This window comes from Phaethon aethereus (assembly GCF_964289735.1).
Source record: "Phaethon aethereus genome assembly, chromosome: Z".
NCBI classification, from domain to species: Eukaryota; Metazoa; Chordata; class Aves; order Phaethontiformes; family Phaethontidae; genus Phaethon; species Phaethon aethereus.
Window position 1 is genome coordinate 13723701 of NC_138577.1, and position 14970 is coordinate 13738670.

Genomic DNA, 14970 nt, shown 5'->3' on the forward strand with positions numbered 1-14970 from the left:
TCAGTGCTTTTGATTGTGATACTACACAAACAAGGAAAGAATGATTTGTGTGTGTTTCCACCTGCCTGACTTTCTCAGTGAAGTTAATTACACCCCAGTGGAGTTAATCACACTCAAGTGCCAGTTCCCTCCCAGGACTAAACTCCATATGCTCAATCTTGTATCCCCAATAAACAACAGCAATGATTCAGTGATGCAGGATCATACCCCAAATTAATCCCTTTTTTCCTTTTGACAGCAAACCAGCACCTATGCCTGTGAAACCATATTTGATACCCATGGGTGGGATGCTATTAAGGAAGGAGCTAAAAAAAGGGAACAGAATGAGGCATTCCCCACCAACTAAACCCAGATCTGCTGCCCTTAATATATGCCTTAAGAAATACTGTCTTTACATATTAAGTACATCCTATAACATCAAACTGCATAATTTTCTTTTTTCATGAGATGAAAGGCCATGCGGCATAACATGATTGGCAAATCATTCCTGAGCTTCTGAAAGAAATTAAGACAGAATTACTGCTTAAAAGAGTGAGTTCTTCAAAAGCCTCTTCTTTTTACACTGATGTCTTTGGTTGTGTCCTTTCCCCTAACTCTTTTTTTTCCCCAGGAAGAATGAGATTCTTTTTTTTTCTTCTTTATGCGGCAGAAAAATGAGATCTAATGGAGTCTTCACGTAACTGCCGATGTTTCCCCATGTTACAGTCCTCCTGTCGAGTTCGTCTCTCAATAGTTATTCTGTATTTCTTTCTGCATGAAAGGAGAGGAAGAGAGTGAGAAATCCTTCTCCAGCTATAGGACAACAGGACTTCCCTTATAAAGAATGCCTGTAGGGGACAGCTGGGTGCCAGTTGAAAAATGAAACGTGGCAGAATGTGAAACCCTGGTCAAAGATTAAAGTAGTTTGCCTCGAAACATTTTACCCAGGCTCAAGAATGCCTGTTAATTTCTACACAGCAGACTCAAAGCACCAAGACACAGACGTTTGCTGCTTTGAAAATTTCTGATCTAAGTGATTAGGGAGTTTTTGTGACGTGTCATGTCAACTGTGTCACATCACTGCTTTATACTGATCAAAGCCAAATTTCTTTCCAGTATATGGGGGGGCACTTTCTGCAGAGTTCAAACACCAGATCTGACTCTTTATTCAGTTGCGTTTCTCACTGAAACTATACATTAACTAACTAATCCTCCCATCTCCCTCTGAGAAAGCTACTATGTTTGTAATGTCGGAGGAGGTAGCATGATGAATTAAGAAAAGGGATGTAGAGGATAGATAAGAAGTAAATACAATTGCTCATGCATCAGACACAGTTTTTCCTGTGTGTCTTCCTCTAGGACCTTTTGAATAATTCTGTTATGTTACTTCATACGTCAAACAAGCCCTCTGACTGCCTCTCAGTTTCCCCTTTAGTACCCAAATCTCCCTGAAAAAATTGTAAGAAGATTCATTTGTATATAAAATATAAAATAAATTTATATTTATAAAATAAATTTTATGCATAAATGCATAAAATATAAAATGCATTTATATTTTATGCATTTATGCTTCTGCTGAGTTTCAGGACCAATTTTTCAGAAGAGCGTTAGTCCAGCCCCATGTGCATACAGTACTGCTGGTGCAGATGCATGACAGAAAGCTTGTATGCCAAGGAAAGCTCTGCTCCACTGGCATGTGTAGCAGGAGTCAGAGCTAGACACGTAGCAGTGGAAGAATGATTTTCAAATCTCCAAGGTTTTAATTTGGGTAACATGGCTCAACAGAAAGTGGGAACCTACAAGTTAAAGATTCCCTATATATCTGTGTCTGTATCAGTAGGCTCTGAAATAACTTGAAAAGCCTACGTTCTTTACTTTGTTTACGTATTTTCAAGTCAGATCCTTCCACTGGTCAGAGCATGCACAGTAGTAGCTCATGCACAAGAACAGCTCCACATCTTATAAATGTATCTCTTTAGATCCTTTCAAAGCTACACATTAGAACTACTACCCAGACCTTTTACCAGTTTGCCTGCACGCTCAAAACTGTGTTTACATGCTCATTTGTGGCAATTACAGATACAAATGAGATGTAATCTGGAAAGGCACAGAAGCTGCAGGTACAAATTACTTCCAGGCACACAACCATTAGACCTCCATTTTCTGACATCCTGATATGCTATGTTTTGTATGTTTATTCGAATGGTGGCATTAGAGAGTTGTCCCTACGCCTCTGCTTTGAACAGGTGCAATCAGATCTCCAGGATTAAATTGACTCATGTGTCTTTAGATGTCTCCAACATGCAGATCTATCTGACCACAGTACCCACACCTTCCTTCAGTCAATAGAGAGAAACAGGCATTTCCAAGCGGCATTCTTTTAACCTGGTTTAGCTTTTACATGAGGTTGACATTCACTGCACCCAAAAGAGTGCTAATTTCTCCCCTCTGACCATAAATGCAAAGAGTGGGTGTTGAGGTCAAGTGTGTACATCTACTTTTACAGGCCCTCATCTTTGCTTACACCAATTTCCAATCCAAGTCTTTGTGTCAGATGACTAGGAGTTTAAGACCTGTTCCTGCAAAGATGCTTTGCAAAGTTTTCTACCAGCTCAGGATATGTTTTTTGCCTCATTTCTTGTCCTCACAGACCAATTCCCTCCCAATATCAGCGATGCTAAAAAACATACCTGAAAAATTATCATCTCAAACTCAGAATGTATAAAAGATGCAAGAACCTCTGATGACATACACTATAAAGACAGACTTGTATTTTCTTTTTCTTTTGTCTTTTAAAGACAGTCTTTAACCAGTCCCAGATGGCTTATCTTGACTCAAATCCAAACAACATAGTATATAAGCACCAAACACATGCAAGAACACAATCACCCTGCAGAATTTAATTTGTAAGTACTCGATGAATAAGCTTGGCTGTAGGATCTTATGAAACCCTGGAAGTGTGCTGGTGAACTGAAGCAGTTTTTGCTTGTTTCATTTTGTTAACGTTTTTTCACAAATAAGATACTTTTATTTGAGAAAATTATTTGACTCTTACATGCAGAGGTTAATTCTGTTCTCCTGTCTTCCTTTTCTCCTCCATACCGTAAGAGGATAAATTGTTGTATATATAAGATGCTGAACATGTATAACTAATTTATTCTGTTAGTGTCAGATCAACTCTCAAGACTTTAGATTTGCTGACTAGCCATGTAAGAATAATTTTACTTAAAAAATTAAAAGGAATAAAACACTAATCACCTTGTGCTGACCTCAACTTATTAAATTAAATGCACAGCTTTGAAATCCAAATGCTCTGTTATACCAAAACAGAAATTTCTTTCTAGCTTCCAGTACAATTCCACTCAATACTCAAAAACTAAGCATGGTACCAGGCAAGTGATATAAATCTACTGCACGATCACAGCCTGCACAATTGTGCAAAGAAGGCTTTCAAGGCCAGGGCATTTTGCTAAAGCTACATGAATGACTGGAACTCATTGAAATTACTTCCATAAGCAAAGTTACTCAGAGATATGTAAGTGGTTACAGGATGAGGCCCTGAGTCAGTAAAATGATTTGGATATACACAAAAGGGCAATCGAAGTGTGTTCACTGTCTTTAGTGGGAATGTTACCACACATGATTGTGGTGCCTCTCTGTACCCCAACAAGGATGTGCTGCCAGGACCTGAGAGGCCTAGATGATGAGTAACGACTTTACAGAACTTTCATTGGATTGGACTAACCTGAAAAAGTAAAAAGCCATTAGCAATCCTGCTCCGAGCAAGGCGCCCACAACTATTCCTGTAACTGCTGATTCTCCTAGACCACCTGCTTGAAAAATGGAAAAATAAACAATCAGGGTTCATATTGAGAACTACTTGCATTCACATATTGGAAAATACACACAACTAGGAAATGAGTGACCAACATCAGATAGTAACTAAAGCCTTTCAGGGCTCAGGACTCCATGGGAACCTCTTTTTTAGTTCCCGTTTCTGCATGTCTATGTTTTGTCCTTGCTTTCCTTGGGGTTAAACAAGCCCTCAAGATCACTGTCAGATGAAGACACAATTCTAGAGATGTGATACACAGGAATGTTGTTAAGAAACTGATCTGGACAGCTTGGTCTGAATTATAACACAGACTGGGATTACAATGCACAACCTGTTTTAGCATCACAACCCTCTATCACCCAGGTTTGTTAAAATGACTGCATGATTATCCAACAGCTCCTCAGTGTTGCTGTTTTGGTTTTTTCCTGAACCTATGCTGTTTCAAGATAAAAGCCACATGAGCTTCACCTTGCTGCAAATCTCAACAGAGGCAGAGTAGTGACACAGTGGCTGAAGGGGAGCCCAAGTAGGGACAGTCACCCTGCAACGTGCAGGGCAGCTGAAGAACGATGGCATTGTCATGTGGGGGCAGCCTGTTCCCTCTTCCATGCCTACCTTGGTTTGTGGAAAGGAACAGAGAAATATTAAGGAAATTAAACTGCTCCCTCCTCTTTGTTGACCCTTGACCCTTTGAGGGGATTTTGTCTGTACCTCTGGATGTGTGGATGCAAGAAGGTACACAGCTACACCATGCTAGGTGTAGAGAATATGGCCTGGAAACAGTCTGTACAGCATATGTGTACACACAGGTTTTTCAGGGATCAAAGAATTATCAGGCTGTAGATATCTTTTCCCTGCAGGACTAGCAATTTGTTTCCTGTGAAAAGCTAAGACACCCTCTGCCACCTGTATCTTCCTACCCTTACCTCCTTGCAATACCCTGCTCACTACAACATGGTCTGCAAAGTCAGTACACTGGAAAAGAAGGACACCTTCTCTGTGGAGGGTAGTCCCAGCCTTCTGGATTCACAGGTGTTGCCCCATTCAACCGACTTCACTTCTCAGCCCAGAGGGCCCCTCACAGTGCCTTCTCATAGCATTGAAAATCATTCTGCACTGGGAGACCACTGCTCTCATCAGCACTGCCCCCCCTGCTGCTAATTATCAGTATGATTATTCTCTGTTTGTGGTTTCAGTTTTAACTTTCTTTCTGGCTAAAAGAGATTTTACCTTTTAGCCCCTGAAAAGTCCTAAAGCCTCCAGGGCCTTGGGCTGTGGATCATGATTACTATCATGTTTAAGTTCAGGGAAGCACTTCAAACCACGTACAACCTAGGGCTGCCAGACCTTAAATTCCCAAACAGCCAGCAGAGAGCCATAGTCACGATGTCATTGTGCTAAGCAATTTAATACGGCCCGTTATGCTACATCACCACATGGATTCCTCTCTCTGACAGCCTTGGCAGAAGCATTAAGTCACTAAACTTACATGATTTACACGGTGTATTGTTTGTGTGCTCTGAAACTCGGCTTTCATCTAGTCGCAGCCTGCCGTGATTCCAAGGATATTTCACATTTGATCGAATTTCAAAACGCCCCTGCTTCCCGTAGTAGTCCCCGATCACCTATGCAAAAAAGAAAGGAATGAAAAGACTTTCCTATCAACTTAGGGAAGTAAAACAAACAGGAGAGCGGCATCACTCACTTGGACTCCTGTGGCAGGATGTTGAATCACAGAGAACAGGGCTGAAGGGGTCTGTGGGAGGTTATGTAGTGCATGCCCTGCCCCAGGGCAGGATCAGCTGAACAAAAGCATTCCTGACAGATGTTTATCTAACCTGTTCTTAAAAGCCTCCAAAGATGAAGACTTGACAATTCCTGTAGGCAGTTATTCTGGAATTTAGCTATCATTACTGTCAGTGGTTTTCCTTAACATGTATGTCCCTTGTCGTAATTATCCATCACTACTTACCGAATTGCCAGTGGACATAGAGACCCTTCCTTTCTAAGACATCACTTATTCACAGGCTCTTATCTGGTCTGCCCTCAGGCTTCTCTTCTATATAAATCCAGTTCAGGCAAGTCTTTTCAACCGCCTGAATATTCCTCCTGCTCTCCCTGGGCTTTCTTCAACTGCTCCGTAGTGGGTTGAGTGCTCAGGACTGTCACCCAGCTAAGTGAAAGTATCATTTCAAGTACTTTGTATGCTGAGGCTCCCAGCTACACAATTCAGGCTGGATTTTTATGTTTGGCAAGGATCTGGAGGCACTTGATTATGTTCAGCTAAAATCTTCTGAAGAACTACGACAAAGCCTGTCATTCTCCACCTTGCACTTCTACAGTTGTTGATGTTTACACAGAAAGGGCTCTTCATGCTTAGTATTCTGGCAGCATGGACTATTATTTCAGACCAATTAATCAAGATACTTTAGAATTTCAGTCCTGTCCTCAACGGTAAATCCAGGCTTATTCAAGATAACATATTTAAGCTTATTACTATTATAAGCTTATTCTTATTCAAAATAACATATGTTGGAGCCAGTGCAGAGTTACAGGACTAAATCATGCTAACAATAGCGGGTCACTCATCTGAAAATAGTTGCCCAAAAAAATCTATGTACAGTAATAAAGGCCAAATATCATGACACTGAATTAGTTAGAAGCGATGGCAGAAGCACATCAAAAGACGTATTTGTCCTACCATGGATAAAAACCATATATTAATTTACTGGGTTTAGAATTCACGCCACTGATGGCCTGCTCAAATCTTTCACCTAAATTTCATATTGAAGGGAAAGAGTTAAAAGATAATATTTGTCCTGGTTAGATACACAAATGTACATTTCACTCTAAATAAAGGAGTTAATTTCTAAGGAGATGAATCTTTTTTCTAAGGAGATAAATCTCTACCTAAGGAGGTAAATCCTTAGAAGAAAGACTTTTTTTAACATTTGTTCAAAAATAAAGGCAAATTCAGTAAACTGGAAAAATTAGAGGGAAAAAACCTCAGAGACCCTTTGCAGGCAGCAGACTGCAAGAGACTGTTCAATCTATCAAACAGGAGTGGGAGAGTCCTCTACCATCAGGGCTTACTAAATATGAAAGCATGTAGAAAGGCTTAAGCAGAAGAAATAGCTAAAAGCAGTGACCAAACAGAGTCAGATCAGGAGCAGGATACAGATTTTTAAAGACCAAGAGCGGTTAAACTCTTAAACTCCAAGAGTGGAACAAACATCGAGGGAGCAAGAGAGGCAGCTCCTGTTCTTCAGAGTCTCCAAATGAAAAAGGAATGCCTGTTACAGCATGAGCTTTTAGTCACACGTAAACTACAGGGCTCCATGCAAGGGTAAGAAACCTGCCTGCCTGCAATACAGGAGATGTCCAACTAGGTAATCTGGTCTTTTCTTCTAGCTTTAAACTCTGTGAATGGACTTGGGAAAACAGCTCTGCCCAAACATCCATTTATTTGGCTCAGTTCATTTAAGAAACATTCTCGTATGGACATAGAAAAAACTGTCAAAGTGAATAAAACATCAAAGAAACAATGTTTTCAGAGTGAGGCATGAGGGTACAAATGAATGTAACAGACATAAGTAATAAGTAATCATATGTAAAATATTTTAATTCCATGCATATTTATATGCATCATAAAACAGATAGAAATTAAAATAAGCAGTATGCTAAAAGGAGAAATGTAACATCAAAGAAATAAAAGATAGTTTAAATTGCAAGTGAAAGAGCAATGGAAGGAACGGTAGGAGATGGGGATTAAACTGAAAAATGAGATAAAAAGCTAATGGACTGAACAAACTGAATAGATACAATTTGTTCAAACCAAAGTTACTGCAACCAATTTGTACTCCTAGCTTCAATGAATAACGATTACTCCTACCCCTGGAAGTATCTGCAGTTTACTACTGTAGTTTTTCAAGTCACCTTTACACACCAAAACACACTAGACATCCTCATGCTTTTCAAAAGGCTTCTTGAGTTCATCTCTGACACAGCACTGACCAGAAAAATCCACAGGTAGAAATGTCCAGCTCAGTTTTACTGCTGCTTTACATTTGAGCTTGGCGAAACAGGGGAGGCCAGCAAAGCTTAGGGTGATGCTGACTTTGCAACTAACAGGAGCTTCATGCTGCAGCTGGAGTTAGGGCAACGTATGTATTAACAAACTCAACCCAGTTGTGGTATATGCAGCTGGTGCTATGTCACATAGACTGTTTTTCACAGTCTGGCTGCTTCCACTCCTGCTGTGTCCAGTGGAATAACCCACACGGTGTATATGGAGCCATCTGATTAAAATGTCTCTTAAACATTGAGAACAAGGCACTGAGGTCTTACTGCCTGATAAACAAGGTGAGGCAAGGTCTGCACTCCTGCCTGTGGTTGACCACAGGGTAAGGTTAAAATACCTGTACTCACTGTGTTTATACATCAGGGTAACTTGTGCATCCCTGTTGCTGCAAGATTAATCTTTCTCCTTATCCATGAATAAAAGGCCTTGTTCCTTTTAAACAATAATTTCTCATATTCAAAATTTGTCAGTGCTTAGCTAGCTTGCTTTTACCCTTTAAATTCTAAAGTCTCTAGCATCATGTGAAAAAAGATGTATTGTTAAAGAAAAGAAGTTAAGTAAGTTAAAAAAAACAAACTTAGGATAACTACTTCAAGATAATTATTTTACAGAAAGGATTTGGTCTTCAGGTTGATAAGATTAAGCAATACCATTTTAGTGTGTATATTAAAAAACAGATGCCCACCAAGTAAACAGATGATATGGTGTTACATTACACTGGCTAATTCATCAGTGGCCAAGTGCAGTGGTGTTTGTTTCCTCACCTCCTGCGTGCCTGCCTCTGGGTCCGTCATTCCAATCACAGAGAAATCCCCGTATCTGTCTCCATTGGCATCAATGGACACCTGGCCTGCAATGCCTAAAGAATGGCATGTGAGGAATTAGAAAATTAATTAGTGAAAATACTGAGCCTTTCCAAGGAAAACAAGAAAACAGTGGACAGGTTTTTACAGACCGATATGACAGGAAATCTCATCAGTCTCCCAGCATTTTTGTTGGCATTCCAAAAGAAATTGTAATTTCATCTCGGTGTCTGCATTCCTGAATTCTTAACAGTTCTCCTTTTTAAATATCAAATGTGTGAGACTGTTTGCGGAATACGTGAGAAAAATCTAATCCAGGAGCCAGCATGCAAGAATAAAACACAAACATATTTAATGTGAATTATTTACAGAAAGCCTAACCCTGAAACATCTAATGATGGCTCAACAAGGAGAGTACAGCTCATGTACTGCAGAGGACACAGGGGCACAGCCCTAGGCTCGACAGACCGCTAGGGCTGGTGCACCCATCGGGCCAATCCAGTTTTGTTTCCATATGATGTGATACTGGAGGGGGTGTGGACAAGAGGCACCATGTGCATTACATATGCATGAAGTCCTGCATTCATTTATATAGGATTAACTGCATGATATGGTGCTGTTTCTTTCATATTTTTAGACCCCCAGTCTACTTCCTTCCTTTACAAGTTCTAGGAAACTTTAGGGAAACTGGGAATCATAGACTCATGGGATAACTCAACTTTGAAGGGACTTCAGGAGGTCTCAAGTCCAACCTCCTGCTCAGAGCAGGGTCAACCAGGAGGTCAGAATGGGAGGATGCTCAGAGTTTTATCTGGTCTTCTAAACCTCCAAGGATGGAAACTGCACAATCTCTGTGGGACAACTTGTTCCAGCTATCATGGTGAAAAAACACTTCCTTGTATTCAGTCTGAACCTCTTGTTTCAACGTGTGCTCTTGTGTACAAAGAGCACGGCTTCAACTTCTTGCAGTGTAAGTCAAACAGGTTCTTAAAATCCATCAAACAACAGCAGTTAACTATGATGAGGATCTCTATGTAAGACTTTCCTGACATGCCTTATCACCTCAGATATTCTCAAATGTGATCCTCCACTGCCTGACACCAAACATAGCCATTTACACGGCAATTCAAACAGGCATTGTTTTACACCCATGTTACACCAACTCCACGACTAACCCAGGCACAAAGCAGTAGAGAATCAGGTTCTCGGTGACTGTAAATCAGAAGAGAGACGTCAGCTATTCAGCCAGAGTATAAATTCCCCTCAATATACCTAATAATAGTAAACAAGGAACAGATTAACACACCTACATTTATCTTGTCTCTGTTCCTGTTTAGTGATACCAAGAATGTTTAAACTTGCTGTGATTTTCAAAATACGTAGTAGCCATCAAAAGGTTATTGTCAAGCATCTGTTTCATTATAACAATACAGTAATCAAACAATTGCCAGTTTGATTACTGCAGGAAAACAGAATGGGTCTAACAACCACTTGGAGGTCAAAGCACTGGAAGAGGCCACTACAAAGAGCTGCAACATCCCTACACAGCAATTTGGATTCTGGATCTGACAGGAGGTGTTAACTGGAACAGATACCTTGCTGGCCTAAGAAAGCCAAAACTCAATTTTTGGAAGGAAGTAGTAAAATTTGCTGAAACTCAGAAATCCTATGGGATTTTTTCTTAATGGGAAAGACTCAGTTTTAACTTTTCCATGTGAATCAAAACAAAGAGTTTGAAATGTCAACATTTCCTGCAATGTTCTACCTTAAGAAAGGTATTTAGGAAATTCTGAAACAAATTTAATGAAGAACTGCATTTGGATGAGGGTGGAAGGATTTTATCCGGACTCTTTGTTCTATTATGTTAGATGCCTACATACAGAAAATCTTGATACTTTTTCAGAGGAAATGCCAATTAATAGAAAATATTCTCCACAAAACGCGCCCCGCAGTTATACCAGGATGTCTCTAACAACTCAAGCAATAAGAAATCCTTTGATCACCTCAGCCTTACCCTTTCCTAAGCACATGATGTTGCCTGTGCAGTTGTGGCTGGCAGACTGTGAACACTGCACGAAACAGCATCCACAGCCCACTGGAGTTCTGATGGGTCACCTATTCAGAGCAGGCTGTAAAATGAGGTGCCCAGGCAATTAGATATCTAGATGTCAGCAGTTAAATTAATGTTATTAATGAAATTTGAGTTCTCATCATTGAGGCCTGCAAAAGTTTAAGCAAATTATAAAGCTTCAGTCCTGCAGTAGAACCTGGTGGGTATATGCATGGTCTGTACTTTGGGATGCTGCATCCACTTCAGAGAGGGGCTTAACAGGCAGAATAAAAGGATGTGATTTTCCTAAAAGGACTGGTTTGCAAGACATCAAGTTAAAGGCCTCTTTCAAAATCAATTTTATCCTTGTAAATTATGTCCAGCAAAGCACTGCCACCGGCAGAAGATAGCATATGACTTACATGGCATTTTAACCTTTTCAGCTGTACCCTCACAGCTCAACTTAACAGCTACATCTTCAGAATAGCTGTGACAGGTCAGCCAGCAACAGCAAACTGGTTTTAACAAGTGGGGAAAGAGAACATTTTTGACAAGATGGTTTGACAAGAAAGGTGTGACAATCAACCACATAACCTGCAAGAGGCACATAGTATTATAAAAGACTTGCAGAGGCACACCAGCTGGTGGCTTGCTGGAGCAGAGAAGTAGGAGTAGAGAAAACACAGACAGGCTGTGCTGGGGTATCTGTTCATACACAGGATAAGTGAGGCAAATCCTTAGACACAGGATTTCCTCTGTTAAAACAGTGTGTTTTGGGAAGCCATGGATGTGGAGGGAGGTACTGGGACATCAAGCACAATCTCCAGCTGGTGCAGGGCTCCTTACGGGATGACTGCAACCCCTGTGTTGCCTTAAGCTGCCCTGGGGATCCTTTTGCCACGCGTTCAGGCCGGAATTTGAGAATAGAAAACAGGTTTGGAGCTGCTGTCTTTCTTGGCATCCTCTGCTATGTCCAGTATGTTCTTACAGCAGAGAACCTGGCCACTGAGGTTTTTCTTACACATTCAAATTAATCATTCACTTCTTATCTAGGGGAAATGTTTCCTTCTCTTAGGCATTTCCATAGGAAATCTTGCCAACGCTACATCAAAAGTTTGGAGTAGGACAAGAGATGGATGGGAATATTATAAAGAGATGCATCGGAATATTATAAGAGATGACAGATGAATCCAGTAATCCCTGGCTTCTGTATTACGATCCCTACCTGACAAAAGCACTCGCGTCGCTTCGCATCAGCAGGGTGACATACATGTGCCAGTTGCACTGCGGAATTGCAGCCTACAGGATTAGGCACAGAAAGGCACAGTGCTGTTCAGCTGCTGTCTCTGAGATAACATGCATGGCTCCTGAAAGGAGGCTGGGGGGAAATCCTTCCAGGGCCCAAAGGAGCTCGTGAAGAAACAAACAAAAAAAAAACCCTGGCACCTGCTTGCTTCTATCTATTCCCAGGCTTTTAAGATAAAAAAGTCAAATGGAAAAAATGAGGCAGTCTCAGAGCTAATAGATGCACGTGAGTAAAGCGAGCAGCTGTAATCTTTTCAAAAACAAAGAAGGAGCCTGAGAAAATTATTGGTATTTCTTTACAACATCAGTGAAGGTCATTAAATTGTTAGGAGTTTTTTAACCTCAGTAAGACCTCAAGGGTTGGTGCAAAAAAAAGTCAAGACTGGTGAGGTATGTGAGCAAGCCTTAAAGGTGTATACGGTTTGCATATGGTTATTTTCCTCTCATTTAAGAGTGGAACAGGCATGGATTCTTGCTCTGCACACAAACAAAGACCTGATTTTTTTTGACTCTGAAAGCTGGAATTACGTATTAACTCTTACCTTCATATGTTCTGTTCCGTGTTTGCTGAACAATTTTTTCCCCATCTTTCTTACTGAAACCAAACTTCAGGACTTCCTGTAAAGCTAGAGCATAAAGAAGAATAGCATCATGGAATCCTTCCACAAACATGTTCACCTAAAAAAGAAGAAAAAAAAAAAAAAGCAATGGCAATTGACATGTGAAAAACTTTTCTTCCCTATGGAATTGATTAACTAGAGGGGATCTCCAAATTAAACAAAATGACTAATTTGGAGGGTTATTTTCTCAACTGCTGGAACACAAAGGAATGTGTCTCAAAAAAACCTCAGGGGGAAAATGGCAACTTTTGACCCATTTTTAAAAACAGTTAACCATTGTTATCCTGAACACTCAAATCACACTTTAATGTTGTGTCTGAATAGCTCTGCAGATAGGGGAGAAATTTGCAGATCACAGTTCCTGTGCCCAGACACACAAATTCTGCAACTGACCATGTGAGATTCTGTAAGGTGCTGAGCACCCTCATCCCACAGCACCGAGTACGTCCTCCTTCCCCTGCGCAGAGGACTTCGCACCTCTCAGGATTGGGAAGCATGTTCTGCCATGATTTTTTTTGGAGAGTGCAACTGGTGGATTTGCTTGTTTAATGATTTACCACTTCCATTTCTGGCCCTTGTTCAGCTGAGCATCTCTCCACTAGCAAATGAGCCATGGAGGAAACTACTTACCCTCTACAGTAATGCATTCTCTGGAACTGCCAGGAGAACCGTTTCCTGTCCTTTGCAGTTTTTTCAGTAAGTGACATGAAATGAGTGAAATATTGATTTCTAACCCTAACGTAAAAAAAGACTGCTGCCAACCAGCTGTGCCTCCCACAAGTCTACGTAGGCAACCTACAGCTTTTGGTCTACAACATTGTGAGTTAACAACAACAGTTAAAAGCAGAGTGCTGCAGAAACAGTACGGGTTTGTTCACAGGAGCCTGGTGTGCTCCCATGGTGAAACAGTGATTATTTTAGGAGCTGAATTCAGATGGAGACCCATCAGCAGAAGCAGACACACATGGCTTGAGCAGCACAGGTATTTCTCTTCTGTAAGCAGCAACTCACATCTCAGTAGTGCAATGCACTCTGGCTTGATGCACAATAATTCAGAGTAAATTATCTTTTCAGCTGCAAGAAAGATGTTCCTATTTACTTACGGACATTAGAAACGTTAAAAGATAAAAAATTGTACCCAGGTAAGTAAATAACAGCTCCATGCATAAAAACTGTTACATAGTTGGTTGGCTAAGCCCAACCAACCAAGCCCCTGGTAATGTAATTGCATGCAAGACCTTCCCTCACTCTTAAAACAGCTGAAAGAGTAAGCTGGTAAGGTAAATTCTCCTAAGTAAGGAGAATTTTGTGATTATTTACTGATAATACAAAAGTTTACATTGCTCTGGCATTTAAAATTGGACTTCTAGTTAACTCCAGCATATGTTTCATGAAGAAAATGCACTACCAGTTTAGCGCTACAGAAGGCACAGAACAGCTCAGCTCAGTCTGACAGCCAAAGACTAAAAGGCAGCTGCAGTTATTTTGACCTAAGAGGAAAGCATGAAAAAAGAGGTGAAAGTCAGGGTTTTGGTAGAATAACAAGAGCTGATAGACAAAGTGCACACTAGGACAGGCTTTGCCAGCAGGGGGTTTAATTTTTCAGAATTGAAGAAAAAAAACAAACCAAGAAACCACAAAGCTTGACAACTGCTTTATGTGCCAGCTTTAGAGTCCAAGTGGCCTGTGGATGATCAAACATGGGCTTTCTTGATGTGACACTCATTCTCTCAGGAGAGAAATGAGTCTCTCTAGTTGCTTTACCTCCCTGCTGGCTGATTTACAGCTTGTGGCTGGCATTCATTTCAAGGAAAGCTATTTGTCACTTCCTTTGTCCGTGGCGAAGACCTCTCAGTGTAACACAGCAACCTTCAAAGTCCATGTTGTCAGCTCATTTGCTCAATCTGAAATCTACCCATGCCACCAGCCTGAAAACCCTCCCGTAGACACTGCGGATTTGCCAGACAAGGCCTGTCAAAACGCTCTTGGCAGTCTGGGAGGTTACTGCCACAGCCCCCGCCTTGCCTCTCGGCGAAAAGCCCTGATATTACACACGAAAAATCACATTACAAAATCATCAGATCATCAGTGCCACCGCTCTGTTCCCCACGCACAAACCCCATCTTTTTATCTTACATTGCCAAGGAAGGTGAAACTGCTGATAATTTATGCCATTTCAAATCCTCTTCTAAAAGAGCAATATTTACTGTCTGCAGGTGAGACCGCACCTACACTCCCCAGCCAAACCGTATGATGGGCACACTGGCCACTTTTCACGTTATACCAGGAATATGTTC

At 40.9% G+C, this 14970-nt stretch overlaps 1 protein-coding gene across 1 annotated transcript in view; it reads right to left on the reverse strand.

The window, feature by feature from the left end:
- Positions 1 to 499: 499 nt before the first annotated feature.
- NPR3 (natriuretic peptide receptor 3) overlaps positions 500 to 14970 on the reverse strand; it is a gene marked incomplete at its 5' end in the record, with an annotated part of 41896 nt that continues 27425 nt past the window's right edge. Inside the window, 5 exons of the mRNA XM_082012928.1 lie at positions 500 to 750; positions 3725 to 3812; positions 5304 to 5439; positions 8660 to 8754; positions 12596 to 12731. Coding sequence (XP_081869054.1) covers positions 639 to 750; positions 3725 to 3812; positions 5304 to 5439; positions 8660 to 8754; positions 12596 to 12731 — 567 coding nt within the window. The 3' untranslated portion in view covers positions 500 to 638. The remainder of the gene's footprint in view (positions 751 to 3724; positions 3813 to 5303; positions 5440 to 8659; positions 8755 to 12595; positions 12732 to 14970) is intronic.